At 39.3% G+C, this 27,912-nt stretch overlaps 1 protein-coding gene across 2 annotated transcripts; it reads right to left on the bottom strand.

Annotated features, from left to right (window-relative positions):
* Positions 1–309: 309 nt before the first annotated feature.
* INTS14 (integrator complex subunit 14) lies at positions 310–27,912 on the bottom strand. Of its 2 annotated transcripts, none has more exons than XM_080929920.1 (12): positions 27,859–27,912; positions 18,558–18,838; positions 17,029–17,136; positions 15,050–15,205; positions 13,846–13,964; positions 13,298–13,440; positions 11,546–11,638; positions 8,542–8,686; positions 6,875–7,008; positions 4,561–4,679; positions 3,682–3,747; positions 310–1,098 (listed from the first exon to the last, which is right to left on the bottom strand). In XM_080929920.1, exons 2-12 carry the CDS (start codon positions 18,777–18,779, stop codon positions 847–849), a joined length of 1,557 nt encoding a protein of 518 aa, XP_080786046.1. In that variant the 5' UTR covers positions 18,780–18,838; positions 27,859–27,912; the 3' UTR covers positions 310–846. The 2 variants fall into 2 exon arrangements, with proteins under 2 accessions (XP_080786046.1, XP_080786047.1); XM_080929921.1 differs by lacking the exon at positions 27,859–27,912 and adding an exon at positions 27,547–27,680.

The following is a 27,912-nucleotide window of genomic DNA, read 5'->3' as shown; positions in this document are numbered from 1 at the left end:
AATATTTACAGTCAAAATCCTAATAACATGTGAGTAAAGATTATTTAATCTCATGATTTTCAAATGGATAAAGTGCTTTGTTCAGGCACAATGACTCTGGTGGAAGCCTAAGGGAGTGCTGAAGCAGCTGGGTTAGTACTGTGCAGACAAAATCTGGGAGGACCTGGCTGAGGTACAAAGCTTGATCACTGTCAGAAACTAGGGAGTTCTATGGGACCCAAGAACATTGGTTCTTAGGAGTCTGACATTTTGGAAGCTGCATTATATAGTTAAGGGAGAAGATAGATCAAAACACCATTTGTTTCTAAGTGCAATCATTTTATAGAAAATCAAATATTTAATTTTCATTTAAAAACATGAACAGGAGTGATTTTACACATATTGTGGTTACAGTCTAAAAAGTCTGTACCTTGAGATACACCTGCGCATCACCACTTGTATTTTAACAAGTTCTAAGAAAAAAATTCACACTCAATGGCATCAGGTTTGTACATAGACAAGTTCTAGACGTCTGGATTGCTTATTCCAAACACAGAAGTTTAAGAATGTCCTTATAATTGAGATATGAAAAGTCACTTTGTAGATGCTGGAAGGCCAGTCCAAGCTTCTCAGGAGCTGTGCCTATTATGGAACAAACGCTGTTTCTGGACCTAAAGACTGAGCCCCAGACAGCCACCCTTCAGTCCTTTCTCAGATTGCAGTAGAAACATTCAAATGGGCAAATGCTGTATCCGAGAGAGCTGAAGGTCTTTGGGTGGCTATTCAGAGCTGAAGAAACTGGAGAAGGTTTTAACTATAAATTACTTTCAGACAAAAGAACATCAATGAAAGCTGCAGAGCTCAGCGTCACATTCTTTCTGTGCTGCTCCCTGAGAAGTCCGTGTGCAGGGGTGTGATGTTGTGATCATATGCAGCATACTCAGAGGTGCCAGTGCTGGCCAGCTTGAGCTGCTGGGCTGCGTGGGTGAGCTGGAATGCTGCGTCTGGGTGGGCTGTGTCTGGCAGCAGGGTGCACTCCCTCTCCAGCATGTCGGCTACCCCTTTAAGCAGGTCCAGGAAACCAAAGGCTAAGGCAGCTTTTCGTAACCTGTTGAGCTCCTGAAACACATGGATAGTTCTTTTTACACAGTTTCCAAGCACTCCCCTTAGAGTCAGTTAGTTCTCTTTGACCCTCACTTAGGATGCATTTTTTTTTTAAACACAATAATCAGGGAGGACAGTGGGATGTGCAACTGGCAAGAGATGTCTGCAGCATGCTCAGCAGCTAGATTAGTCAGCAAGCACCTTGCATACAGCATTTATACTGACTCTGGGGACTAGTTTCTCTCTCTTAGTCAGGCATGCAAAAGGCTGGCTCCAGATGTTGGCTTCAGCCTGGTGTTTCTCTGATTAGACATGGAGTGACAGTGAACACATCTGGAGGGGACAGCAGAGAAAGCACCCCATCAACCTCTCAGGCACATTGTGGGCAAGCTGGGTGGCTACTGGGCTCTCAGAGGCCTTGTTTATACAGAGAAGAAACTCTTCCTCATCCACTTGAGGAATTGAAGCAGCTAGTTGTCAGGCCCTTTCTAATTCTCAGACATGAAGCTGATTATAATGTATGAGGAAAGATAAGCAATCACCTTATACAGTTCAAGCATGCTTTCCTCAACAGAACATCAGCAAGCATGTGTAGAAACTGCAGAGATGGGCTGCAGCTATGCCCAAGTCAAGGGCTTAGGTAGATACAGAGTTTGGGGGTCTGGCTACCTTAGAAGCTTTCTGGTCAAACTTTGATTAAAACTGTATTTTGTCCAATTTTCCCAGATTGCTAGTAACTAGATTTAGACAACAGTGATAAAGGTAATGACATTCAGACAAAGAAGGTGTGCTCTCTAGAAGAGATGCTAATTTGAGGGTGAATTTTATTTACTTTTGTATGTGTATAGGTGTTTTGAACACAAATACCTGTGTGTACCATGTGCATACCTGCTGCCTTCAGAGGGTCAGATCCTTTGGAACCAGTGTTACAGATGGTTGTGAGCCATTGGGAATTGAACCCAGGTCCTCTTAAAAAGTGCTCTTTAACTTCTGAATGAGCCATCTCTCTAGCCCCATATACTGTACTTTAAAATTAATAGGCTAATGCCCACTTCACACTGCACTTAATCTAATTCAGCCAAACTCCAAAAGGACAAGGGGGTAAACAGTGAATCCAGCCAGGCCAGCCTGATCTACATAGCAAGCTACAAGCTAAGCTAGTGAGAGCCTGTCTTAAAAAAACAAAAAGTGGGGCTGAAGAGATGACTCAGTGGTTAAGAGCACTGACTGCTCTTCCAGGGGGCCCGAGTTCAGTTCCCAGCAACAACATGGTGGCTCACAACCATTTGTAATGGGTTCCGATGCCCTCTTTTGGTGTGTCTGAAGACAACTACAGTGTACTCACGTACATAAAATAAATCTTAAAAAAATAAAAAAAGTGAACCTTAATGTCTCCACTTTACTTCATCCCTTGTCACTTGGGACTCTCTAGAACCAGTGTGGTTCTAGATTAGTTAGGCATGATTACAAAGCACATCTATTCTACTTCTGGGCATATACCCTAAAGATGTTCCAACATACAATAAGGACACGTGCTCTATATCAGCCTTATTTATAATAGCCAGAAGCTGGAAAGAACCCAGATGTCCTTCAGTAGATGAATGGATACAAAAATTGTGGTATATTTACACAATGGAGTACTACTCAGGTACTAGAAACAATGACTTTATGAAATTCCTAGGAAAATGGATGTATCTAGAGAATATCATCCTGAGTGAGGTAACCCAATCACAAAAGAAAAGACATAATATGCAGTCACTAATAATTGGATACTAGCCCCAGAAATCTCTGAACATCCAAGAAACAACTCACAGATCATATGAAGCTCAAAAAAAGAAAGGCCAAAAAGTAGAAGCCTCAGTCCTCTGTAGAAAACAAACAAACAACAACAAAAACAAAACAAAAAAAAACCCAAGTATATAGCACCCACTCAGAGTGGGGTACACCTAGACCATAAATCATTAATAATTCAAGAGCTAAGAAGATAGCCTTGTGGCAATTTATGGTATTTAAAAATTATTATGTTTAATCTATACACACCAAGAAAACTCTGACTATTGCCATGTTATGTTTTGTTTTACATGTACTTTATGCTTATGGTAACTAGTAAGATTTCAATGCATACTATCAAACCTTTAAAAAGAAATCAAGTACTGACAAAAATAATCATATAGTTTTATGCCAAAATGCTTTTTAAAATCTGTACATGTATCTTTCTTCTTTAAAAATAAAGTTGTAAGAAAAAAAATAATAAAGCACATCCATTCCCTTACACTAAGTGCTAACTAGTTATTGCTGGAGGCAGCTTCTGTTGTTTTCTGTGACACTCACTAGGAATCACATGCAGGGCTTTCCTGGTTAACACTAATACCCACAGGAGTGGTGAGGATGTGCTGAGATTCATGGCCCTTTTGAGCTGCTTGCCTGAGCCTCTCACAGCAACCTTCTGCACAGAACTGGATCACTGACGCACTTCAACTGGATTGTGAGGGAGAAACAGCCTAGCCAGCCACTTCTGATTGGATACCTTACTGTATGTAATTGCTGTGCCCATTCATACTTCTACACACTACTGATGGCACATCACCTAGGTCTCACCTTATAGAATGTCTGTGTTTTTTCAGGGAGCTTCCTTGCATTTCTTAAGATCTTCTGTACATCTGTCTATGAAGCATAAAAAACAATTCAACATTAGAATTTGTGGTTGTGGAGAAAAAAAAAAAGCAAATGAGTAGCTTTAAGTGTTTAAAGACTTAGTGTCAACATGAAGACTCCTGAGATGCTATCAGTGTTCTCCACAATGGCTACAGCATTGTTCTCTTTTTAAAAAACTTGATGGTATTAAACTAGTTACTGTCTCATAGAAATAGACTCAGGATACCCACATATCTATGGCTAGACCATTAATAGGAAAAGTGTAACTGAATAAATACAGAAGAATAAAGTTGAACCCTTAGCTCACAGGACATTTAAAAAAAAATTCAACTTAAAATAGGGATGGAGAGGCGGTTCAGTGATTAAGCATACAAGGCTTTCTTGTCTAGAACTAGATAATGCCAACGATCATTCACTAACATAAACAGGGTTCAACCTGTACATTTTTAAATGGCTGCAATGGTAAATTTAATATTTACCTTTCTACCCCCACCCAAACCCCCAAAACAATAAAACAATAACAGCCAGGTTTGGTAGTGAACCCTTTAATCCCAGCACTCAGGAGGCAGAGGCTGAGCGATGTTTATGAGTTTAACACTAGCCTGGTTTATATAGCCAGTTCCAGACACAATTGTTTCCATTTTTCCTCTGGTTTTTTTATTGCTCTAAATTTTGTAAAAAAAATGATTGTGTTGTATATGTGTCTCACTGTAGGCCCTCTCATGTCCTTTTAGAAAATAAGGGTCAACATTAGAAGTAAACGAAACAATCAAATCAAACACTCCCTTCAGCCCTCAGCGAAGCACTACAAGCACTGTATACCTGCAGGCCACTGGGCTTGATCCAGACAGTCACATTCTGGGCATAGCTTCGTTTGTTTTTGGGCTGCAGGGGGAATGGGCTTTTGTTGTCATCCTCCCCATAAGGGTTTTCTTTAGCATCTTAAAGAAAAAGACAATTTTGAAAGTGACACTTAGCAAACACAATTATATTTCCAATTAGGTGATTAGCTTTTTAATCACTCCATCATTAACAGAAAATTACATTAGAGAACCTGTTCTGGAGAACCTGTTCTCCATAGTAAGTCATGGAAATAGGGAAATAGGAGATTAAACAATCCACAGGAACCTAGCAAAGTGAAAACCAGCATAGTGTCCTAAAAGGAACCAGCTTCACATTAGTTTTACATAAAGGCCAAAGAAGGCAAACCAAATATATGTACTAGTAAAACTTTAGAGCTACATCATACACACAGATCTGTATTTTAGCCCAGAACCATTCACCCAAATTTTCTATGATACAAGAAACATCTACTACATCTGAACTCAACTTTATATGTGCCTTAATTTTAAGATTTATTTATTTATTACATATAATGTACACTGTAGCTGTGCTCAGACATACCAGCAGAGGGCATTAGATCCCATTACAGATGGTTGTGAGCCGCCATGTGGTTGCTGGGAATTGAACTCAGGATCTCTGGAAGAACAGTCAGTGCTCTTAACCACTGAGCCATCTCTCCAGCCCTAATTTTAAATTTAAATAATTTTATGTGGCTAGTTAACTGTGGAGTCACACAAAGCAGGAAAAAAAATTGAGTTGCAGTGTAAGACCTTGTTTCAACACACACACAATTATTTTATATAGCCAAACTCCTTAGCTACTGCAGTTTTTTAGTATGCAGATCCCTGGAATTGCAGGTGCAAACGCACCACCACACCTGGACATATGTAGTGCTGAGGGTGGAACCCAGGACTTCATGCATTGCTAGACCCTATCATGCAAATTTTATTTTTATCTCGTACCTGGATTAGGGACACCAGCACACAATCTCCTACCTGCTATCCTGAGTGCTGTCATAATAGCCAGAAAGAGCTATCATCATTCTCAGCTGTGGCTTCCAGTATCTGCAGAACAGTCATTTCAGAGCAGGTCTTTTCTGCTCTTATTCAGCCTGTCTCTAACCTACTATCCGCCCTTCCTGCTGTGTTTAGAGTGCTCCAGCTTCATCTTCCCTTCCAACAGGTGGTTGTTTGCTTTCCTAGCTCTTTCTTCCTTCATCATCTTAGCAAACTTCAAAATTAAGCTGGTGTGCTTCTGCTCTGGAAGATCTTCCTGAGTCACAGGCAGCTATCTGATCACCTGTGATCCTTCCTGTCTGTGACCTGACTTCATGCACTCTGTTGAGTCTACTCCCTATTAGACTTTGAAAACTTCAGCTCTGTCATTCACAGGGCACAGGATAGATGCAGACAGCTCTGAAGTGGAAATGGACTCAACTGGGCCAAGGGTAATGGTGAGTACAGAGTTGGAGGCTAAGGACAAAGGTTCCAAACAAAAGGAATAGCAGAGTGAGCAGAAGCAGTCTAAGCAGTGAGTAGTGGGAGACAATACAGTGCAGCTGAGAACTGAGATGTATGTAACATGCAAATGTGCGGGGAAACCAGGTGAGACTCAAGGCCCAGATCTGGGAGTCTGAACTCACTATAGCTGAAGAAACATAAAGACAAAGCACAAACAACAGGAGAAATCAAAGGACATTCTGGAAACTGAGGTAAGAGGGAAAAAAGACAACACCTGCAATTATATACCTACACTATCATGCACTTTACATACTTCCTGTTAAAATCTGAATGGGAAATGTCCTGTGGAGAACCTTTTGGACAGGGTGAATACCCAGAAATGGGCTCTATGGGGATTGGAGTTGAGGGTTACAAGCCAATTCCACCAGCTCAACTCTCTACTTCCTGATTCATGGAGATGGAACAAGGTTTGCCTTAAGTTCCCAATGCTACAGGTGGATGAACTCCAGCTGCCCCACTGATCACAATGGTGACAAGAGATAGAAAAGCCAGACTAGAAACAGCTGCACTGTCAGTGAAGTGAGGGGAAAATGGTGCCAAAAGAAGATGACTGCACAACAGGAACACATGGATGACACTATGCTTACTTCACTCAATATAAATGCTTGTTTTCCCTGAGCTGAGAAAGCGGAGTTGAAGCCTTAAACACGCTGAGGGCCTCCATGTATGCACCCAGCAGCAGAGAGCTCAGGAGTGCTCCAATAACACTCAAAGACCTTCACAGAAGCAGAGAGATAACAAGGTCAAAAAAGTAAAATCTGTCTAGGTTATACCTGAAATGGGCCCCAACTGTGCCATTTTCCCAAGCCACGGGAGAGGTTCTGGGCCAGGCTCAAAAAGAGACATCATGAGGTTTGATTTCTTCTTGCTGTCAGCTTGGGAGTAGAGCATACCATGCCATTCAGGACTAGATGGAGAGAAGATGGATGATCAGAATGTTAAGCCTAGGACCGTCAAGTTTTAGAAGTCTAGGTTCTGCTTTTCTGGAGATGCAGTATTAAGTTTTAGGTCAGGCATAGTACTCTCACCAAAGTTAAATTTTAAACTTGAAAGTAAACATAATATTTCCAACTCTGGGATACATATTAGACAAAACTTTGTGTGTTTGTGTATGTGTATATATATGAGAGTTTGTGAGTTTGAGTATGTGTGTGTATATATACGAGAGTGTATGAGTATGTGTGTGTGTGTGTGTGTGTGTGTGTGTGTGTGTCTGAAAATGTGTGCACACTGAAAATGGTTTAAAAGAGAGAAGAACCATGAAAGCACAGGAGATAGGAGCCTAGGAGTCCAACAATAGAAGGTGAAGCCCTCAGGTCTCTCCTGCTGCATCCTGGAGTGACAGCAGCAACACCAGAGACAAAGTCTGCACGACAGTAGGGAACACTCTGCCCCAAGCTTCTGAAAGGACCAGGGGAGAGCCCCACAGTAAGAGTCAGTGGAAGCATGAGTGCCAGGAAACATCAGGCTGCTATGGAAGTAACTTGTCCATTTTACAGAAGACCAGAAGATCACATCATCTGTAATTCTAGTTCCAGGTCTCCATGGACACCTTGCTTTCACCTGAACATATACACAATTAAAAATAAAATAAATCTAAAAAAGAAAGGAAAAGCTATTCTTTTTGGAATTTTCATTCCAGCAGAAATGGAAATATGTTTCCTGTATTAATCCTAACTCCTTGATCTTTTATATCTGGCAAAGCCAGGTCATGGCCAGAAGGCACTGTCCTCTTTTCCAACAATAGGTGTTACAGGAAGAGAAGCAGATAGCTTTGCAGGTTTCACAACTACAGAAAATAGAAAAGCTAGTTCTTTCTTTTCACACAGGGAAGGAACTTGACAGAGCGGCAGCATGAGTTCTGGATTAAGCATACAGGTTAAGAACTCTGGCTCTTCAGTTTGCTATCTTTGTGATCTTGGGCCATTACCTGTCTCTCAAGGCTTCAGTCTCCTCCTCTGTGCAGTGTTGGGGTGGCATGAGCTAACAAGCAGCGGCTAGTAACGTGGGTGCCCAGAAACAGAGCAGGTCACTATGAAAGGTACTTATCCATTTTTCAGAGGACCAGGGTTTGGCTCTCAGCACCCATGCAAGATTTAAAAAGAGGAAAACTTTTTGGTATAGCTTTAATCCCAGCACTTTAGAGCCTGAGACAGGTGGATCATGTGTGTGAGAGTAGTTTGGGACTTACTGCAAAATTGTCTCTCTAAATATGACTGACAAAAGAGAAGATATATACCATTAAATGAATGCAGTTAAAAGGATTGTTTCCCACTTACTTTGTGGGATAACTAAGAACTAAAGGTAATGGAATGGGAAGGGCATGGCAGAAAAGGAAAAGGTGACCAGGATCTTTCCATGTCTTTCCTTAAGTCTGTGAAATGCTTCCCCGTGTAGTTAGTTCTCTCTGGGTCAGCCAATACAAACGAACCCTTCCTACCCTAGTTGGACAAGTGCCACCATTCCTTCCACCTTTAGGCTGCCATGGAGCAGGACACAGAAGTTGGGTATTTTGCCAGCAATCTGATTGGCTGAATTCTCATCTTCATTGTCATCAGTGATGCCAGCACCCACCTCGTCACCTTCTGTAAAACAGGTTAGCATATTAGCTACAAAATCTAAATTCTTAACTATCTCATTGCATGGACCTGCAAAGGAACATTATAACAAGGTGCAAAAGCACAGTTTTCTACTCAATGGCCATATAAAAACCTTCCAAATAATATATTAATCCATGTATATGAAACATACAAAAGAGGCAGCTTACAGAGAGAAGGGATGTTAGGATCCATAATTAATAGGCTTCCTGTTGGTAGATGATGAGAAGGTTCTGAAATGGATGATAGTGGTGGCAATACAAACTCTGCAAATATATTTTGAAAAGACACCACTTGGGCCTGGTGTGGTGGTACATGCCTTTAATCCTAGCACTTGGGAGGCAAAGGTAGGCAGATCTCCGAAAGTTTGAAGCCAGTTTGGTTTACAAAGTAAGTTCCAGGACATCCAGGGTTGATTCACAGAGAAAAGAAACCCTCTTTTTTGTTTTTTTCTTTTTAAAAAATGAATGTGCACATGTATATGGAGGCCAGAAGACAATCTCAAGTGTTATTTTTGAATATGCATTCACTTTGAACAGGTTCTTGAGCAGGTTTGCTTGGAGCCTACCAACCAGGCTAGAAAGGCTGGCCAGTGAGCCTCAGAGCTCCTCTTATTTCTGCCTCTTTAGTGTTGAGATTACAAGCTCTTAGGACCCCATCTAGATTTTCCCAGCCTGTTTAAAAAACAAACAAACAAACAGGGGAGTACTAGGTATCAAAGTTAAGTCTTTAGACTTGATAGATATATAATGCCTTACTACTGAGCTCTTCCTTCCTTTTTTTTTTTTTTTGGTCAGGTTATATTTATATTTCTTTCTTTTATTGGATTTTCTAAAATTTACATTTCAAATGTTATCCCCTTTTCTGGTTTCCCCTCTAGAAACCCCCTATCACATCCCCTTCTTCCCCTGCTTCTATGAGAGTACTCCCCCTCCCACCTCCCTGCCCTGGCATTCCCCTATACTGAGACACCGAGCCTTGACAGGAACAAGGACTTCTCCCATAGATGCCACACAAGGTCATCCTCTGTTACATATGCAGCTGGAACCATGGGTCTGTTGAGCTCATTTCTTAACTCTAACTATCTAAATAGAAGTCTATGGCTTATGAATTTCAGCCCAGGGGAGTTGTATATAAAAACAATTTTGTAGCATTCCTGTAGAAAATTCAGTGAGATGCCATTAGAGGCTTGAAGTACCAATCTAAACAGAATCAGACACAGAAGTGTCAGGTGTGGTCTAAGCTGACAGGCCTCACACTGGAGAAACAAGTTCAAAGTACACAGTGGTTCTTCTACAAGCTTCTTGGCTAAAGTTCCCAACTCCAGGGTCTCCCATACACTGCTGTAGGTGAATCTTCTTAGTTAACTTTCCTCTAAAAACATCTGTAGGAGGAATCTTCCCCTATAGCTTGGTATTCAATGCACGCTACAACACTGCCCTGTTCTGCTTTCCTTTCTTAGTCCTGTACTAATAGTTCCCTGTAATATTAGTTCCCCCAAAGTATTGCCCCCAATACTTTGCTTACTGTCTGTCTTAGCAATTATACAGGCATATAGAATATGTCTAGGATCTGATAGGGCAATCTGGTTGTTCTCTGAGAACATAAGTTTATAAACACAATGATCCCAAAAAGCTGCTGTACATGAGTATCAAGATTTTGCATATGAACTGGGCATGGTGGCTCATGCCTGTAATCCAATCATTGGGGAGACTGAATTTGAGGCCAGACTACAATATTGAGTGAGACCTTGTCTCAAAAAACATACAAAAAAAAGAATATTAAAATGATTCTAGCTGTGAATATGTGACTAAGTGCTCATGAGATGTCCTTACTCCAGCTCTCATAGTAAAGCATTCACAGAACATATATGACACAGGAGGGGATGTTTGACCTGCTACACATATTTCCTGAAGAGAACTGGTAAATATGAGGTAGATGGTCAGCTTAGAACACAGAAAATGAACATTTCAAACAGCTAGAGTTGGCATACTTCAGAGAGATGTTGAATTTGGGGATATAACTTCACAGTTCCTAATGAGTCTGCAGTGAAGTTTTTTGTTTTTTGTTTTTTTTTTTTAAGATTTATTTATTATTATATTTATATGAGTACACTGTAGCTGTTTTCAGAAACACCAGAAGAGGGCGTCAGATCCCCATTATAGACAGTTGTGAGCCACCATGTGGTTGCTGGGAATTGAACTCAGGACTCTGGAAGAACAGTCAGTGCTCTTAACTGCTGAGCCATCTCTCCAGCCCCCTGCAGTGAAGTCTTACCAGTAGGAGTCACAATGCATTCAATCACATTTTGTATTCACAACATGGTTGGAACCATTTTTTTTCTCAGTTTGTTCCTCTTAGGAAAGCTCTGGGTAGGGATCCCAAAGCTGTCACCTCCGAAGAGGTCTTCCACCATGAATCCACAGACACAATGTAACATGTCAAAAGTTTCTACAGTGTAAGGCAGTATGTTATCTATTCTGGGATCTGAGGCAACATTCAATTTCTGAAATCCAATTCAGGGGGCTGGAGAGATGGCTCAGTAGTTAAGAGCACTGACTGTTCTTCCAGAGTCCTGAGTTCAAATCCAGAAACCATACGGTGGTTCATAACAATCTATAATAGGATCCGATGCCCTCTTCTGGTGTGTCTGAAGAGATACAGTATACTCACATACTTAAAATAAATAATTCCTTGAAAGAGAGAGAGAGAGAGAGAGAGAGAGAGAGAGAGAGAGAGAGAAAGAAAGAAAGAAATCCAGTGGGCCAGCTTACCATCTGACACTGCAGAATGACTTCAGAGAACAAAATGCTCCATGTAAATCAAAGGGGTAAGAAGAGAACTCACCTTTGTTAAGTGCTATGGGCAAGACCAGATGCCTGGACAAAACTGGGGGGCTGGAGATATCAGCTATGTCAATAAAGCCCACTATTTCCAAATCTGTAAGTGAGGAATCAATACAGAAGTATTCACAATAGGCAAAATGCATTATTATCTATGAGTTATAGATTCTAAAAACACTGTTTCAAGGCAAAAATTTCAAATATGATAACTAGGAAAATTGTTAAACTTTTTTAAGGATCATAGATAATTTTCATTTTAAGTAGCTCAAGCTATAATAACTTATTTAATGAATTCAAGTTTTATAACAAAACTTGGTAAAATTAATTTTTATAAGGCTAGGACCTTAGTCAAGGCAATAGCTTAAAGGTCAAATTCCTCTGTATAATTAAGGGCAGTAAGGTCCTGCACAGAATGTGTTAAAAGGAAGTACCTACAACAACCTCATTCAGCCTTTGGGAAGTTGAGCCACCATTTTAAGAACATTCCTTTGGAGTGTGAAGATTGCATAGTGGTTAAGAATGCTTGAATACGTGGACTACCATTAGAATCTCCAGTACTTCACAAAAAGCAGAGCATAACTCCCACGCCTGTAACTCCAGGCTTGGGGGATATTGACAGGAGTCCTGGGAGACTGCAGGTTAACTATCAAAGTCAATGAAATGGGAGCTTCTAGTTTATCGAAAGCCTGTCTTAAGGCGATAAGGCAGGGAATGACTGTCTTCCTCTGGCCTCTGCATGTACCTGCATACTCTGATGTATATACCACATTTATACTAAAAAAGAATCTTTACTTGAGAAAGACAAACATTCTATATAAAACAACAGCAGCTATGCTTCAGCCCAAAAGCATTTCCTAAAAACCTTAAAGTTCCTGTGTGGGTGTGGTACGCACACCTTTAATCCCAGGGCCTGGGAGGCAAAACTGGTAAGAGTTCCAGGCCAGCAAGAGCCTTCTAGTGAGACCCTGTCTCAAACATAAAGTAAAAAACTAAAGTTAAACTCAATTTTTAATAAAATGTTGGATTAAGTAAGTAACTAACACAAAACTTTAAAAATATTAAAAATTGTAAAGAAAATAGACTTATTCACTATTCTTCAAAGAAGGAAATCTCTAACAGTATTTGTTGAGTTGTTTTTCAATTTTTCTTCTAAATATATTTGGAAGCACAGTAATATTAGCAAAACAATTTCAAAATCCCAGAATAATGCTGTGTACCACAAGTGACTACTCCAGTGATATAGCAGGGTATGTCCCTCCCTGCAGGCCTGCTGTCAGCACCTCCCTAGCTGAGCATCTATCTAACTGCTGACAGCTCTCAGCTGAGTAGATAAAAGCAGTAGGATGCAAAACGAATTTTATTTTAGTCATAAAACAAGAAGCAGGGTAAAATGGTTCAGTCTACCAGAACTAAGAGCTTAGCCACTGGCTGGTTCATTCCCCACATGTAGTCATTAGGACTGAAAGAAGCAACTAACTTCCAGGGTCACAGTCCAAAAGTCACAGACCCAAGTCTAGAAGACAGCTCCTCATATACGTTAGGTATGATGCTAATTAATCTCAGAATCTTTACCAAGAATCATCTCAGGTGGCTCAAATAGCTCAGCTGGGAGAACACTAGACTGAAGACCTAGCCATTTTAAGTCAATCTGAAAATCTCACCAAAAAAACCCCATAAAAACAAAACAGTAACCTGTCACCTCTTAAGTAAGTTAAAGATAACAGAAAAATCAAGAAGGAAGTTTCGAAAAAGTTACCTGTGTTAATGACTTTAGGGATGGGATCAATTTCTTCATCTATAACAAAAGGTTCTGGCCTGGGGAAGACTTGTACATCAGCTGTTAGGTGGCCACACTTGAGAACAGCATGGAAAGGTGTATATGCCAGATCTATCAGCTTTCTAGAGGATGTTACAGAGCAGAGACAGGACACATATACAAGAAATCTTTAAAGATATGAATTCTGTTATTGCTTCCCATTGATTCTAAGACTACACCTGAACATTTGGGCCACAGAATACAAGCTGACATTTTATGATAAGATTTCAATTTGGAGAAGGCCCAAACAATTTAACCTTAGACAGCACTGAGCAATATAAGGGAGTCAGTTTTTCAGGCTCAGTCATACTTAATTAGAAGACGAGTGAACTCTTAAACCTACTGCTTTCAATCATTTTATCTGAGAGATGGGCTCTTGGGGAAAACTGAATCACACAATCAGTAATAATAAAATAGGTAGTCTTCCTGACTGTCAAACTATACTCTGAATTAAATATCAAGGTGGAAGGCTTTACACATATACTCACCCAAACATAGACTGCACATTTTTCAAACACAGGGGGCCATCGATAGTAAAAATTTGCCCTTCACCATTATTTAAGTCTATGAGTCGTTCAAGGCATTCCAAGGAATCAGTGCTCTGAAGCTACAGAGAAAGAAGGAGGGGGACCCTTTAAATGGCACAGATCACCACACCAAGAATACTATCATCGTAACACCAGCAGGAAATGACTGAAATGGTATTCTTAACAGAAAACAACAGAGAGATAACTAACTACAATTTGATTCAAGGCTAAAGAGTGAAGAAATAAAGAATGGAAGGTGGTGGCACCACATCAGACAGAAGCTTAGCCAGCCGCTTCCCAGCAAGAACTTTCTAATACTGCATGGGAAAACTGTCACCTATATTCTTCTGAGACAGGGTTTTGCTATATAGTTCTGGCTGGCCTGCAATAGCCTGCAATGTGCTATGAAGACTGGGCTGGCTTCATACTCAGAGATCTATTTGCCTCTTATTTATACCTTACAACAAAAAGAAAATTGAAGTAGAGAAAAGTCAAATTTCTTAAATTAAAAAACTAGGCAGTCTAGCATTTTAATAAATCATACTAACAGTAACATTATTTTACCAAAACAATTAAAGTACACATACTCTTTCAGCATTTATGCTGCAATACATATAAGAATTCTCAAATAGGGCTGGAGAGATGGCTCAGTGGTTAAGAGCACTGACTGCTCTTCCAGAGGTCCTGAGTTCAAATCCCAGCAACCATATGGTGGCTCACAACCATCTGTAATAAGATCTGATGCCCTCTTCTGGTGTGTCTGAAGAAAGCTACAGTGTACTTATATATAATAAATAAACAATTCTTTAAAAAAAAAAAAGAAGTCCCAAATAAGGGCTGGAGAGATGGGGCTCAGCCATTGAAGGCTAGACTCACAACCAAAAATACAAGAATTCTCAAATAAGGGATACAACACCAAAAAGAATACCTGGATCCTCCACTACCTATCAGCAGGAAGAAAGACAATCCCAGCTATGTTCCTAAGTTGGGAACCTCTGAATGAGCATGTTGAGTTTTTTAAAACTGTAATCAGCCTCAGTTGAAATCGGTGAAGACAATATTATGGCATACATAAAAAAAAGCATTAGCAAATGGATCAACAAAGAGAACAAGTCCTAAAATTTGGTTAATCAAACTAGAAAGAGCTAAGTAAAAAAAGTATTACCTCCTCCAAGTTTGCCATGCACATGACATACAACTTAGATGGGAATGGGAAGGGGAGTGGAAACCTGTTGCTCTCACTTCTTTGATTCTGAGTAGCTAAGGAGTGTCGCAGTGACCCTCTGCCAATGCCAAGACAGCCATCAGTCACCAGAACAACCTGGATATAAAGACAGGAGGATTGTACATTAATTTTTTTTCCCTTTTTAGTTATTTCTGATTAATGTTATACACTTGAAGGAGCTCTAGTCTTGTCAGGAAAAAGTATGGGGAGGTTCTGTGGGGTGATGGACACATTTGATGTTTTATACACATATAGAGCATCTTTTATTCTATGAGAAGTTCAGCTATATAAATGTTTTTGATCATATCCATTCTCCCTACTTCCCTTATCCATTTCTCCCCAGGCTACCCCCAAAATATTCTCCACTTTATTTCCTCCCTCTCCTCTCTGTATTTTAAAATCACCTATTGAGTACAATTAATGGTGCCCTTATTCATGAGTGTGGGGTCAACCCCTGGAGCCTAGTAATCTCCAAAGGGATGCACTACCAGGGAAAAATTACTTTCCTTCCTTCAGAAGTCATCAATTGCCAGTGTCTCATCAGCTAGGGATCAGGCTTCATGAGCCCTTCCTTGATCCACTGGAAATCTATGGCTTGATCTTATGCAGAGGCTACAATTACTGGGAATTCGTGAGAGGGATGGTGTGTCCTGTCCAGAACACAGCATTTCACAGCACTCCTCTCACATCCTCTAGCTCTTTCTTTCTTTAGCCTCTTCCTCAAGGTTTCCTGAACCTGGGATGGGAGGTCTGTTGGAAATATATCATAATCGAAGTGGTGTTATATGTATATGCACTGTGAAGTCAATGAACTGTGTATCTAAAATGTACACATTTTCATTTATTTTATTATTATTATTATTATTATTAGTTTTGTTTTTAAAAGACAGGTTCTCACTTTTAAGCTCTGGCTGGCCTAGAACTCACAGTAGACCAGGCTGGCTGGCCTCTAACTTACAAAGATCTGACTGCCTCTACCTCCTGTGTGCTGGGAATAGAGGTGTATACCACCACACTCAGCTCTAACTGTGCTTTAAAGTCTACCTTTGAACATTTAAAGGAAGAAAGGCAATCATACTAATGAGGCCACTGATACTAAATTTTGATTTGCCCTTCAAATAAAAAGTCATATATCACATTCTGGGGCAATCAGGCCCAAAGGCTGTACCCTAGTTTTGTAAATAAGGCAAAGGTCATGCTCATTCATTTACTATGCAATGGTGTGTATCATACTGTAACTGCAGTTGAGTGGTTAGAATCCTGCAAAGCCTCAACACATGGAAACGGCAGACTGCTATAATTTTCCTGCTAGCAGTGTTTACCTCTTCTAATTATGCTACCACTTCTCAAAGATCTGTTTATACACATCTAACTCCCTTTGTTGTTGCTACTCTGCTTTGATTTGATACTGATAAGGAGCCATTATAGACTCCATCAAAGAAGCAAGTGAGTTTCTCTCCCCAATTCCACACAATTTAGGATTGAGACAGAAGTTTGCTAAATCAATTGTACACTGAAGTAATGAAGGAGTGCAGTTCTTAAAACTCCACCACGAGCCTTTGTCTCTTCTACAAACTACATTGTAGTATGTCAATTTACTAGAAAGATGTTTTCTTTGAGGCATAATCTTGCTGGGTCATGTGCATATTAGCATAACTCAGATTAAATTAGTATAATGAAGAATTAGAGTGATCAGGTGCCTTTTTCGTATATTATTTTCTTTCTCTCTCTTTTCTTTTTTCCAGTACTGGGGATTGAACCTGGCACCTTGTGCCTACTAGGCAGGTGCTCTGTCACTGTGTTATAGCCCAAGCATTTGGTGCTGTGTTCAAAAGATGAACAGTATAAAATACAGTTTGTGGAATGCTGAAGCACTTAGTAGTTGTGTCTTAGCTTAGGTACTGAGAGTCTTTCTTTACCTGGCAAGGGATTGCTCCACCCCATTCTTGCTGGACAATATTGCAGACACCAACTAATGCAGACTCCAAGCAGGTTTTGTCATAATCATCCATGTTACTTAGTGCTTCCTGTTGAATAAAAAATACAAGTGCTTACTGTTCGCTTTGTTATTAGAAAACACAAAATTATCAAAGTACATATGCTACAAAGGGGGCATTGAGCCTCTGAGAGCCCCAAAGCAGATTTTTTAAAGACAGTGAGAGATTTTTCTCAACTATAAGGAACAATTAAATTAGCTTTCTTCTTTTCTTCTTCTTTTTTTAAAGATTTATTTACTTATTTTATGTATATGAGTGACCTCTGGAAAAGCAGTCAGTCTTAACTGTGACCTTCTAGTTCTATACAGCAATTCTCCAGATTTCAAAACTCTGGAATGTCAGAATCTTTAAGCATAATAATCACTTATAAGAAAGTTCGTGAAAGCCAAGCATGCTGGTATGTGCCTGTAATGCCAGTACTCCAGAGGCTGAGGAAGATTAAGAATGGAAGGTTTGCCTAGGTTCCACAGCAAGATTCTGTCCCAAACCCCCCTAAGGGGATCTAGTACATTTAGAAGAAAAAAAGGGGAGGAGGGTAAAATAAGGAATGTCTTAACACAAATGTTTTCCATACATATATATTTCTAAAGTACTTAGTATGCCTGTGTGTGCATATATATGCACTATGTACATGCAGGAGCCCTTAGAGATCAGAAAAGGTTTCAATTTCCTGGAGCTGGGTTACAAACACTTATATGTAAGCTACTATTTGGGTGCTGGGAACAGAATCCTATCCCTCTGCAAGAGCAGTAAGTGCTCTTAGGTACTCTTAGCTGCTGAGTCACTTCTCTAGCTCCTTTCCTATATATAGTTTTTAAATTTAAGTTAAATTTATCCTTGTTTCCTAACTTGCCTAACCTTCATTTAAATTGTTCAGTTTAACTCCACAAATACTGACTAATCACTGGGGGCTGGGGGTTGGGGGAAGGTACTAAGCTAAGCATTCTTGGAAACATCGATAATTTAAAGATGCCAGAAAGTAAATTATTTAGCATACCACAGAAAAGCCTGGAAGACAATACCTACTGATCAAGATTTTAAAAGTGTATCTTGATGTTTGTAACTCAGTTATTTGTCAGAATAAACAGAATTTAAAATTTTTATAATATGATTAAAAAAATAAGGATGGGTTATTTTTCAGTTTCTTAAGTTATATGGAAAAGCAAAAGGAAGTGAAGTTTAAACATAAAGATGCTGGATTTTAGCATAAGAAGCACTATCTTCAGATTCCAGAAAACCAAGAGAGGAAAATAAGACAACATCCTTATCTTACGGCTCTGCCAGAGGAAAGTTAAGACCTTGTGAATCTTGTTTTGTTATAGATTTTATACCTACACACTTATGAAACAATTCTAAGTTCTAAAAATCAGTAAACAATCATAAAACTGTTTTTCTCCTAGTTAATTTGAGTTCCATCAAAATATATCTATAATAGCTGATTCCTATGGTACCTGCAGAGTGTTGTAATCTCTTGTAAAGGGGACCATCAGCTCCCATAGTGATGAAAACACTACCAGCGCTGTAAATTCAAGCTTGTAGTTTGTGGCCATGTGTTCAAATAGCATGGTCAGGCCATGGGCAGCCAGGTGCTTCCGCTGGTATTCTTCAGACCCCTCGACAGACACAGGTCGGGTCATGGACAGGGATACATCCATTACCACCACGGTGGGCATGATGGAACAATTCTAGCACTCCCTCTCAGCAAAGACAGCCAGATACAACCAGAGAAATGCTGTGGAGAAGAAATAAGGTTGTACATATCTTAGGAAGGAATTTTTTTCTTAACCACAATTTAAACCAATTTCCCAGAACTGTGTGGTGGTAAGCACCACAGAATTAAAAGAAAGCACAAAGCCTAGGTCATCATGAGGGCCTCTAAAGGACACACCTACTCACCAGCATAAACCAAGGACATTAAATTCAATTCATTAAACTCAAGGTAGTCCTTGACTCCATACTTTCAACTTGTATACATCTTAATTCAATAAATATTCCTATTTCAACTCATTAACAATTTACTGAAGAACAATCCAGCCAGTATATGGTATGTACTACCCAACAACTGATAACTTCTTTTTTTGCCAGTGTCTTGATGAATATTGTGTTTCATATTTAAAATTATGAAATAAGGTTCAATATGGAGAAAACATTTATTCTTAAGAATAAAGTTCCCAGATACTCAGATCTGCTCATGTAGATTGAGACTGTTGATCCTCTATTAATCTGCAGATTCAATAAAATTTTATAGAGCTACAAATAAAAGACAGATTATGTATAAAATGAGTAAAAAAGCACTTCACAATATACATATGTGTGTGTGTGTGTGTGTGTGTGTGTATACTGCATGAAAATTCATAAAAATCACTTTGTAGGTCAGGAAGGTAGCACATGCCTTTAATCCTAGTACCCAAGACACAGATTTGTGAATTCAAGGCCAGTTTGGATTTCATAGTTCTAAGATAGCCAAGGCTATATAGTAAGACTGTCTCAAAAAAACATAGAGGTACATAGGCCTGTAATCTCAATCCTATCGAGGTGGAGACAGGTCATTCCAAAGTCATTCTCATGTTAGGTGTTTAACGCTAGTATGAACTATATGAAACCCTGTCTCAAAGGACCAACATAGGAAAAATCACATTGCATACATTACATAGAATTAGGGCAGATTCAATAGGTTCAAATTTAGTGTTCTCTAATTTAACAACAGGCAGACTGCCTGTTAGTATATGCCCAATTATAAATGTGACATTCTACAGTTCGTTTTGTAAGTAAGTTGCTGGGAAGTCAGCACATGCTAGTTCATAGAAACAAAGTTATGGTTCCCAGCCGGCGGCTTTTGGATGCACAACAGGTGCTCGGACCATCTGCCACCAGGAAGAGCGGAGACCCAGAGACACAGGCCTGGTGAGAACGGGGAGAGAATGGGTTCCGACTAGCCAGGGGGCAAAGAGATCTTAGTGGAAAGTGCGCACCTGCCCGGCTTGATCCAGGGACCCAGGAACCCAGCATCAGGCCCTCTGTTCCCAGCTGGCGGCTTTTGGGTGCACAACAGGTGCTCGAACCATCTACCACCAGGAACAGCGGAGATCCAGGGGTACAGGCCAGGTACAAGGGAAAGGCGAAAACCAGTCACTAACAACAAGATGGCAAGAGGAAAGAGAAAGAACGTACCCCAGGGAAACCAAGACAACTTGGCAACATCAGAACCCAGCTCTGCCATCACAACAAACTGCGGAATGCCAAACACTCCAGAAAAAGAAGACTCAGACCCGAAATCCTACCTCAAGATGATGATAGAGATCCTTAAACAAGAATGGAAGGAAAAACATAAAGAATTAGAAGCTTTTAAAGAAGAAACAAGAAAAACACTCAAAGAACTAGAAGAAAACAGAACCAAAAGAGATGAAGGAATGGAAGAAGGAACTTAAAACGGAAATGGACACAATAAAGAAAACACTAAAAGAGACAACCCTAGAAGTAGAAATCCTAAAAAAAGAAATCAGGAGTAACAGATGCAAGCATTTCCAACAGACTACAAGAGATGGAAAAGAGAATCACGGGGGCCGAAGACAACATTGAAAATATAGACAAAACAGTCAGAGAAGATGCAAAAAACAAAAAGCTCCTAACCCAAAATGTCCAGGAGATCCAGGACACAATGAGAAGAACAAACCTAAGGATAATAGGAATAGAAGAGGGTGAAGAATATTAACTAAGAGGTAAAGTAAATATCTTCAACAAAATCCTGGAAGAAAACTTCTCTACCCTTAAGAATGAGATGACCACGAGCATAAAAGAAGCCTACAGAACTCCAAATAGGTTGGACCAGAAAAGAAATTCCTCCCGACACATAATAGTCAAAACACCAAGTGCCCAAAGCAAAGAAAGAATACTAAAAGTAGTAAGGGAAAAAGGTCAGGTAACATATAAAGGCAGACCAATCAGAATCACACCCGATTTCTCAACAGAGACTATGAAAACTAGAAGACCCTGGACAGACATCATGCAGACCCTTAGAGAGCACAAGTGCCAGCCCAAGCTGCTATGTCCAGCAAAACTATCAATCACCATAGATGGCGAGACGAAGATATTCCAAGACAAAACTAAATTCACACAATATATGACCACAAACCCAGCACTACAACAAATTATAGGTGGAAAACCCAATACAATGAGGGGAACCACCTCATAGTAAAAACAAGAAAACTCCTAAGCAAGAAAATCAAAAGAAGAAAGATACACAGGCACAATTCAACCTACAAAAGCAATAATAGCAGGAAACAGCAACCACTATTCCTTGATATCTGTTAACATAAATAGACTCAACTCCCCAATAAAAAGATATAGGCTATCAGACTGGATACATAAACAAAACCCAGCATTTTGCTGCATACAGGAAACTCATCTCAGAGACAGAGACAGACATTATCTCAGAGTAAAAGGTTGGGAAAAAACCTTCCAAACAAATGGCCCCAAGAAGCAAGCTGGAGTGGCCATTCTAATATCAAATAAAGTAGATTTTCAACCAAAAGTTATCAAAAAAGATAAGGAAGGACACTTTTTACTCATTACAGGGGAAATCTGTCAGGAGGAACTCTCAAACCTTAACATATATGCTCCAAATACAAAAAGCACCATATTCATAAAAGAAACCCTACTAAAGCTCAAAAAAAAAAAAAAAAAAAAAACCATTTTACCCCACACAATAATAGTGGGAGACTTTAATACACCACTCTCATCAATAGACAGATCATGGAAACAGAAACTGAACAAGGACATTGTAAAACTATCAGAGACTATGAACCACCTGGAATTAATAGATATCTACAGAACATATCATCCTAAAACAAAAGAATACACCTTCTTCTCAGCACCTCACAGCACCTTCTCGAAAATTGACCACATAATAGGACACAGAATGAGGCTCAATCAATATAAGAAGATTGAAATACTCCCATGCATCCTTTCAGATCAGCATACACTAGCAACCTGACAGCACAGTTGAAAGCTCTAGAACAAAAGGAAGCAGATACACCCAAGAGGAGTAGACGGCAAGAAATAATCAAACTTAGGGCAGAAATAGACCAAATAGAAACAAAAAGAACCATTCAAAGAATCAACAAAACCAAGAGCTGGTTCTTTGAGAAAATAAACAAGATTGATGAACTCTTAGCCAGACTAACTAGAGGGCAAAGAGAGAGTATCCAAATTAACAAAATCAGAGAGGAAAGTGGAGAAATAATGACTGAAACTGAGGAAATTCAAGAAATCATCAGATCCTACTACAAAAGCCTATACTCAACAAAGCTGGAAAATCTGGAGGAAATGGATGAATTAATTCCTAGACAGATACAAGATACCAAAGTTAAACCAGGACCGGGTAAACCATCTAAATAATTCCATGACACCTAAAGAAATAGAAGCAGTCATCAAAAGCCTCCCAACCAAAAAAAAGCCCAGGTCCAGATGGGTTCAGTGCAGAGTTTTATCAGACATTTATTGACGACATAATACCAATACTCTCCAAACTATTCCACAAAATAGAATCAGATGGAACACTACCTAACTCATTTTTTTGAGGCTACAATAACCCTCGTTCCTAAATCACACAAAGACCCTACAAGGAAAGAGAACTTTAGACCAATCTCACTTATGAACATTGATGCAAAAATACTCAACAAAATCCTTGCAAACCGAATCCAAGAACACATCAAAATGATCATTCACCATGATCAAGTAGGCTTTATCCCTGGGATGGATTTTTTTTTTTTTTTTTTTTTTTTTTTGGTTAAAATCCTTTAATTTCACATGGTTAACTCTGATAAAAACCATTTTAAAAATCTACTACACAAGTAGTATTTGTTTTTTCTTTTTTATAAAACAATTTTATTTTACAAAACAAAGATAAATGTACAGATTTTAAACATTTTTTGCTTAAAATTATACATTTTTTGTCAGTACTTTTTTTTCAGATTTTCACATAATTTTTACATAAAACTATATGAATATATTTTTTTAGTCAGTACTTGATTTTTTTCAAGGTTTGATTGTATGCCTTGAAAACTTAATAGTTACAATGAGCTAAAGTACATGTAAAACAAAATATAACATGGAAATAGTTAAAGTTTTCTTGTTTTGTAAATATTTTTTTTTGTTTTGTTTTGTTTTCTTTATTTCTTGGACTTCATACAGTCTGTGAGTTGTTTCTGGGGGAGTGCAAGCCTCTGGGGTTAGCATCCCACTATCAGTGACTGCATATTATGTCTGTTCTTTTGTGACTGGGTTATCTCACTCAGGATGATATTCTCTAGATGCAGCCATTTTCTTAAGAATTTGGTTAAGTCATTGTTTCTGGTGGCAGAGTAGTATTCCATTGTGTATATGTACCACAATTTTTGTATCCATTCGGAGGGATGGTTTAATATAAGGAAATCCATCAATGTAATCTACCATATAAACAGACTCAAAGGAAAAAAAACACATGGTCATCTCACTAGCTGCTGAGAAAGCATTTGACAAAATTCAACACCCCTTCATGTTAAAAGTCTTGGAAAGAACAGGAATCCAAGGCCCATACCTAAACATAATAAAAGCAATATACAGCAAACCAACAGCCAACATCAAACTTAATGGTGGGAAACTTGAAGCAATCCCACTAAAATCAGGAATTCGACAAGGCTGTCCACTCTCCCCCACCTATTCAACATAGTATTGGAAGTCCTGACCAGAGCAATTAGACAGCAAAAGAAAATCAAAGGGATACAAATTGGAAAGGAAGAAGTAAAAACATCACTATTTGCAGATGACATGATAGTGTACTTAAGCAACCCCACAAATTCCACCAGAGAACTCCTACAGCTGATAAACAAGTTCAGCAAAGTGGCTGGATATAAAATTAACTCAAACAAATCAGTAGCCTTCCTATATTCAAAGGACAAACATGTAGAGAAAGAAATTAGGGAAAAGATACCCTTCACAATAGTCACAAAAACTATGAAATACCTTGGTGTAACTCTAACTAAGCAAGTGAAGAACCTGTATGACAAGAACTTCAAACCTCCAAAGAAGGAAATCGAGGAAGATCTCAGAAAATGGAAAGATCTCCTTGATCCACTTGCACTTGAGCTTTGTACAAGGAGATAAGAAAGGGTTTATTTTCATTCTTCTGCATGCTGAGTGCCAATTGGACCAACACCATTTGTTGAATAGGCTGTCCTTTTTCCATTAAATGTTTACAGCACCTTTGTCAAAAATCAGGTGACCATATACGTGAGGGCTCATTTCTGGATCTTCTATTCTATTCCATTGATCCATGTGCCTATTTCTGTACCAGTACCATGCAGTTTTCAGCACAATTGCCTTGTAATATAGCTTGAGGTCAGGGATAGTGATTCCCACAGATGTTTTCTTGTTGTTGAGGATGGATTTCGCTATTCTAGGTCTTTTGTTATTCCAGATGAAATTGTGCATTGCTCTTTCCAACTCAATGAAGAACTGGGTTGGAATTTTGATGGGGATTGCATTGAATCTGTAGGTTGCTTTTGGTAAGATGGCCATTTTTAAAATGTTGATCCTTCCAATCCATGATCAAAGATCTCTACATTAAACCAGGTACACTGAAACTATTAGATGAGAAAGTAGGGAAAAACCTTAGAACTCATAGGCACAGGAGAAAATTTCCTAAACAGAACACCAATGGCTCGAGCTCTAAGGTCAAAGATTGATAAATGGGACTTAATGAGATTGCAAAGTTTCTGTAAGGCTAAAGACACTGTCAAGAAAACAAAATGGCAGCCAACAGAGTGGGAAATGATCTTTACCAACCCCACATCAGATAGAGGCAATATCCAAGGTATACAAAGAACTCAAAAAGCTAGACACCAGAGAATCAAACAACCCTATTAAAAAATGGGGTACAGAGTTAAACAAAAAGTTCTCAACCGAGGAATATCGAATGGCTGAGAAACATCTAAGGAAGTGCTTAACATCCTTAGCCATCAGGGAAATGCAAATCAAAACAACCCTGAGATTCCACCTCATACCAGTCAGATTGGCCAAGATCCAAAACTCAGATGACAATAGATGCTGGTGAGGATGTTGAGAAAGAGGAACACTCCTCCACTGCTGGTGGGGTGTAAACTGATACAACCACTCTGGAAATCAGTCTGGCAGTTTCTCAGAAAAATGGACATAGTACTACCTGAAGACCCAGTTATTCCACTTTTGGGCATTTACCCCAGAGATGCTCCAACATACAACAAAGATACATGCACCACAATGTTCATCGCAGCTTTATTTATAATAGCCAGAAGCTGGAAAGAACCCAGATGTCCTTCAGTAGATGAATGGATACAAAAATTGTGGTACATTTACACAATGGAGTACTTCTCAGCTATCAGAAACAATGACTTAACAAAATTCTTAAGAAAATGGATGCATCTAGAGAATATCATCCTGAGTGAGATAGCCCAGTTCCAAAAGAACAGACATAATATACAGTCACTGATAATGGGATACTAACCCCAGAAAGCTCTGAACACCCCAGAAACAAGTCACTGACTGTGTGAAGTTCAAGAAAAAAAAATAACAAAAAATAATATATTTTAATTAAAATAGAACTGTATCACATTCTCCTTTCCTCCTTCCAGCCCCTCCCAGTTTCTCTCCTATCCCCTCAAATTAATAGCCTTTTTTCCTATATTATTGTTGCATATATACATGTGTATGTATATGTATGCACAAATACTTAATTACAACCTTAAAAATATATTCATATACTTTTATGCAAAAATGCTTAAAATTTGTACATTTATCTTTGTTTCTTAAAATAAAGATTTTCAATTAAAAAAAAAGAAAGTTATATGTAATATCTAGGGTCTCAGATCAAACAGGAAAAACCTTTTTTTACCACATACTGGCCATAACACACACAGCTCATATATTTCAGCATCTCATGTATCCAATACCAATAATGTTAACCCAGAGGAAAGTTTTACTTTTCAGACTCTCTTAGCAATCCAAAATGTTAGAGTAGGAAAGAAAATTTCATATAAAATTTTCATAGAAAATAACACCAGAAGACGGTGTTAGATTCCCTAGTGTTGGAGTTACAGGTGGTTGTAAACTGCCTAATGTGGATGCTGAGAACTTAACTTAGGGTCTCCAGAAGTGCTTTTAACCACTGAACCACTCCAGCCCCTGAAAGAAAAATTAAATATGCATCCCTCTCTCTGCCTCATTAAACAATGTGTTAAACATATTCACTTTTTCAGAGATGACAGGGCCTCACCACCCACCCAGCATTACTGCCCTGATTTGCTACATACTAGCATTTTCCTATGTCCATGCTGCCTAAGAAAAATGAGTTCAGAACTGTATTAAATAAGGTCACTAAGGGAAAAGATTATGTTAAGAGTTTGCTTCCTAGTATCTACTCAGATTTATATCTGGCACACAGTAAGTGCTCAACAAAATTCAACATAACCAATGAACTACTCCTATTCACAGCACACATTAATTCATTAGAAAAATTCATTATAAATTTTAACTCTACACAGAAATACACTTTCTTATTTAAGCAGATACCAAGGATTCCTGCACTTCTGCTCAGGTATAGTTTCTCCAGCTCTCGTGGGTCACATTTTTACATGAAGGCCTTTATGGTTTTTAAAAGTTGAAGATCATGTCCTCACCTCTTAAGAGATTGAGAAACAATTTTCTAGATCAAGTATCAACAAGCACTTCCAGTCCATGGAATTGCTGTTAGCACTGCAATGTGTGACCACAGCTGTCGGTCTGGCCTTCTCTGAAGACACCTGGGAAGCTGGCTCTTTCTCCTGACTGTTGCATTTGTGTCAGGTCCTAAGTTCACTTCCTTTGCCGCGGCTGACTTATGTCAAGCCAATTTTGTTTTCAGGCTGTAAGCATTGGGGTTAACAAAGAATGGAATGTCCCCGAAGTTTGTTTCACTCAAGCAGTCTGGATCTAGTCACGAAAATACAATAAAATCTTTCATTACTAGTTGATAATAGATAACACGATGTATTTCTCACTTGGATTGACTCCGATCTTCAAGCTTCCCCACACTGCCTTCCACCTTTCCAACAGGTACCATTTTACAGACAATGTTTCGGATAACTAAGGGTTTTCTTTTTCCCGGACAGTCTACTCCTGATGATACATCCTTGCCACCTGACTGCTCTAAAAGCCATCAATTATACTTACAGTTCTACCCTAAAGGGGATAATTAGCCCATTCCGGCGATTTGACTCTCAGGAATCTCTCAAAGCTACACTTCAGTTTCTAAGTGCATACACTTTTTTTCTATCACCCTAACTTGCCCTACGAGTCCCTCTAAATTCTCAGATGATTAATATCTGAATGGATACCCTGAAATACAGCATAGTTCATTTGGATTGCAACTGGAGAATAGACTTTTACCTTTAAAACATTTGTTGTATGGAACCCTCGGAGAAAGAGGGGACGGAAGTCTCGGGGTCCAGGAACGGAAGTCTCTTAAGGGAAGAAGGAACACAGCCCCAAGCGCGAAATCCCGCTGCTTACAAGAAACACGCTAAAGACCTGGGCCACACAGAGAGGAGGCCGGTCACAGGCCCTGAAGCCATCGCCCAGAGACGGCCACCCCACGCAGGCCGCAGAGAAGGCCCGCTACCCGCCCTGTGCTGTTCATTCCCCCTAAAACCCCAGCCAACATCCAAACACAGCCCTCAACAGGCAGATTTCCTGACTTACCCGGAGCCCATCTCAAGCCTCTGTCCTTCTGCTTAAACCTTCCGCCCAGACTCC

Source organism: Micromys minutus, assembly GCF_963924665.1.
Source record: "Micromys minutus genome assembly, chromosome: 16".
Classification (NCBI taxonomy): domain Eukaryota; kingdom Metazoa; phylum Chordata; class Mammalia; order Rodentia; family Muridae; genus Micromys; species Micromys minutus.
The sequence above is the reverse complement of the archived record's forward strand: the minus strand, read 5'-3'. Positions and strand labels throughout refer to the sequence as shown.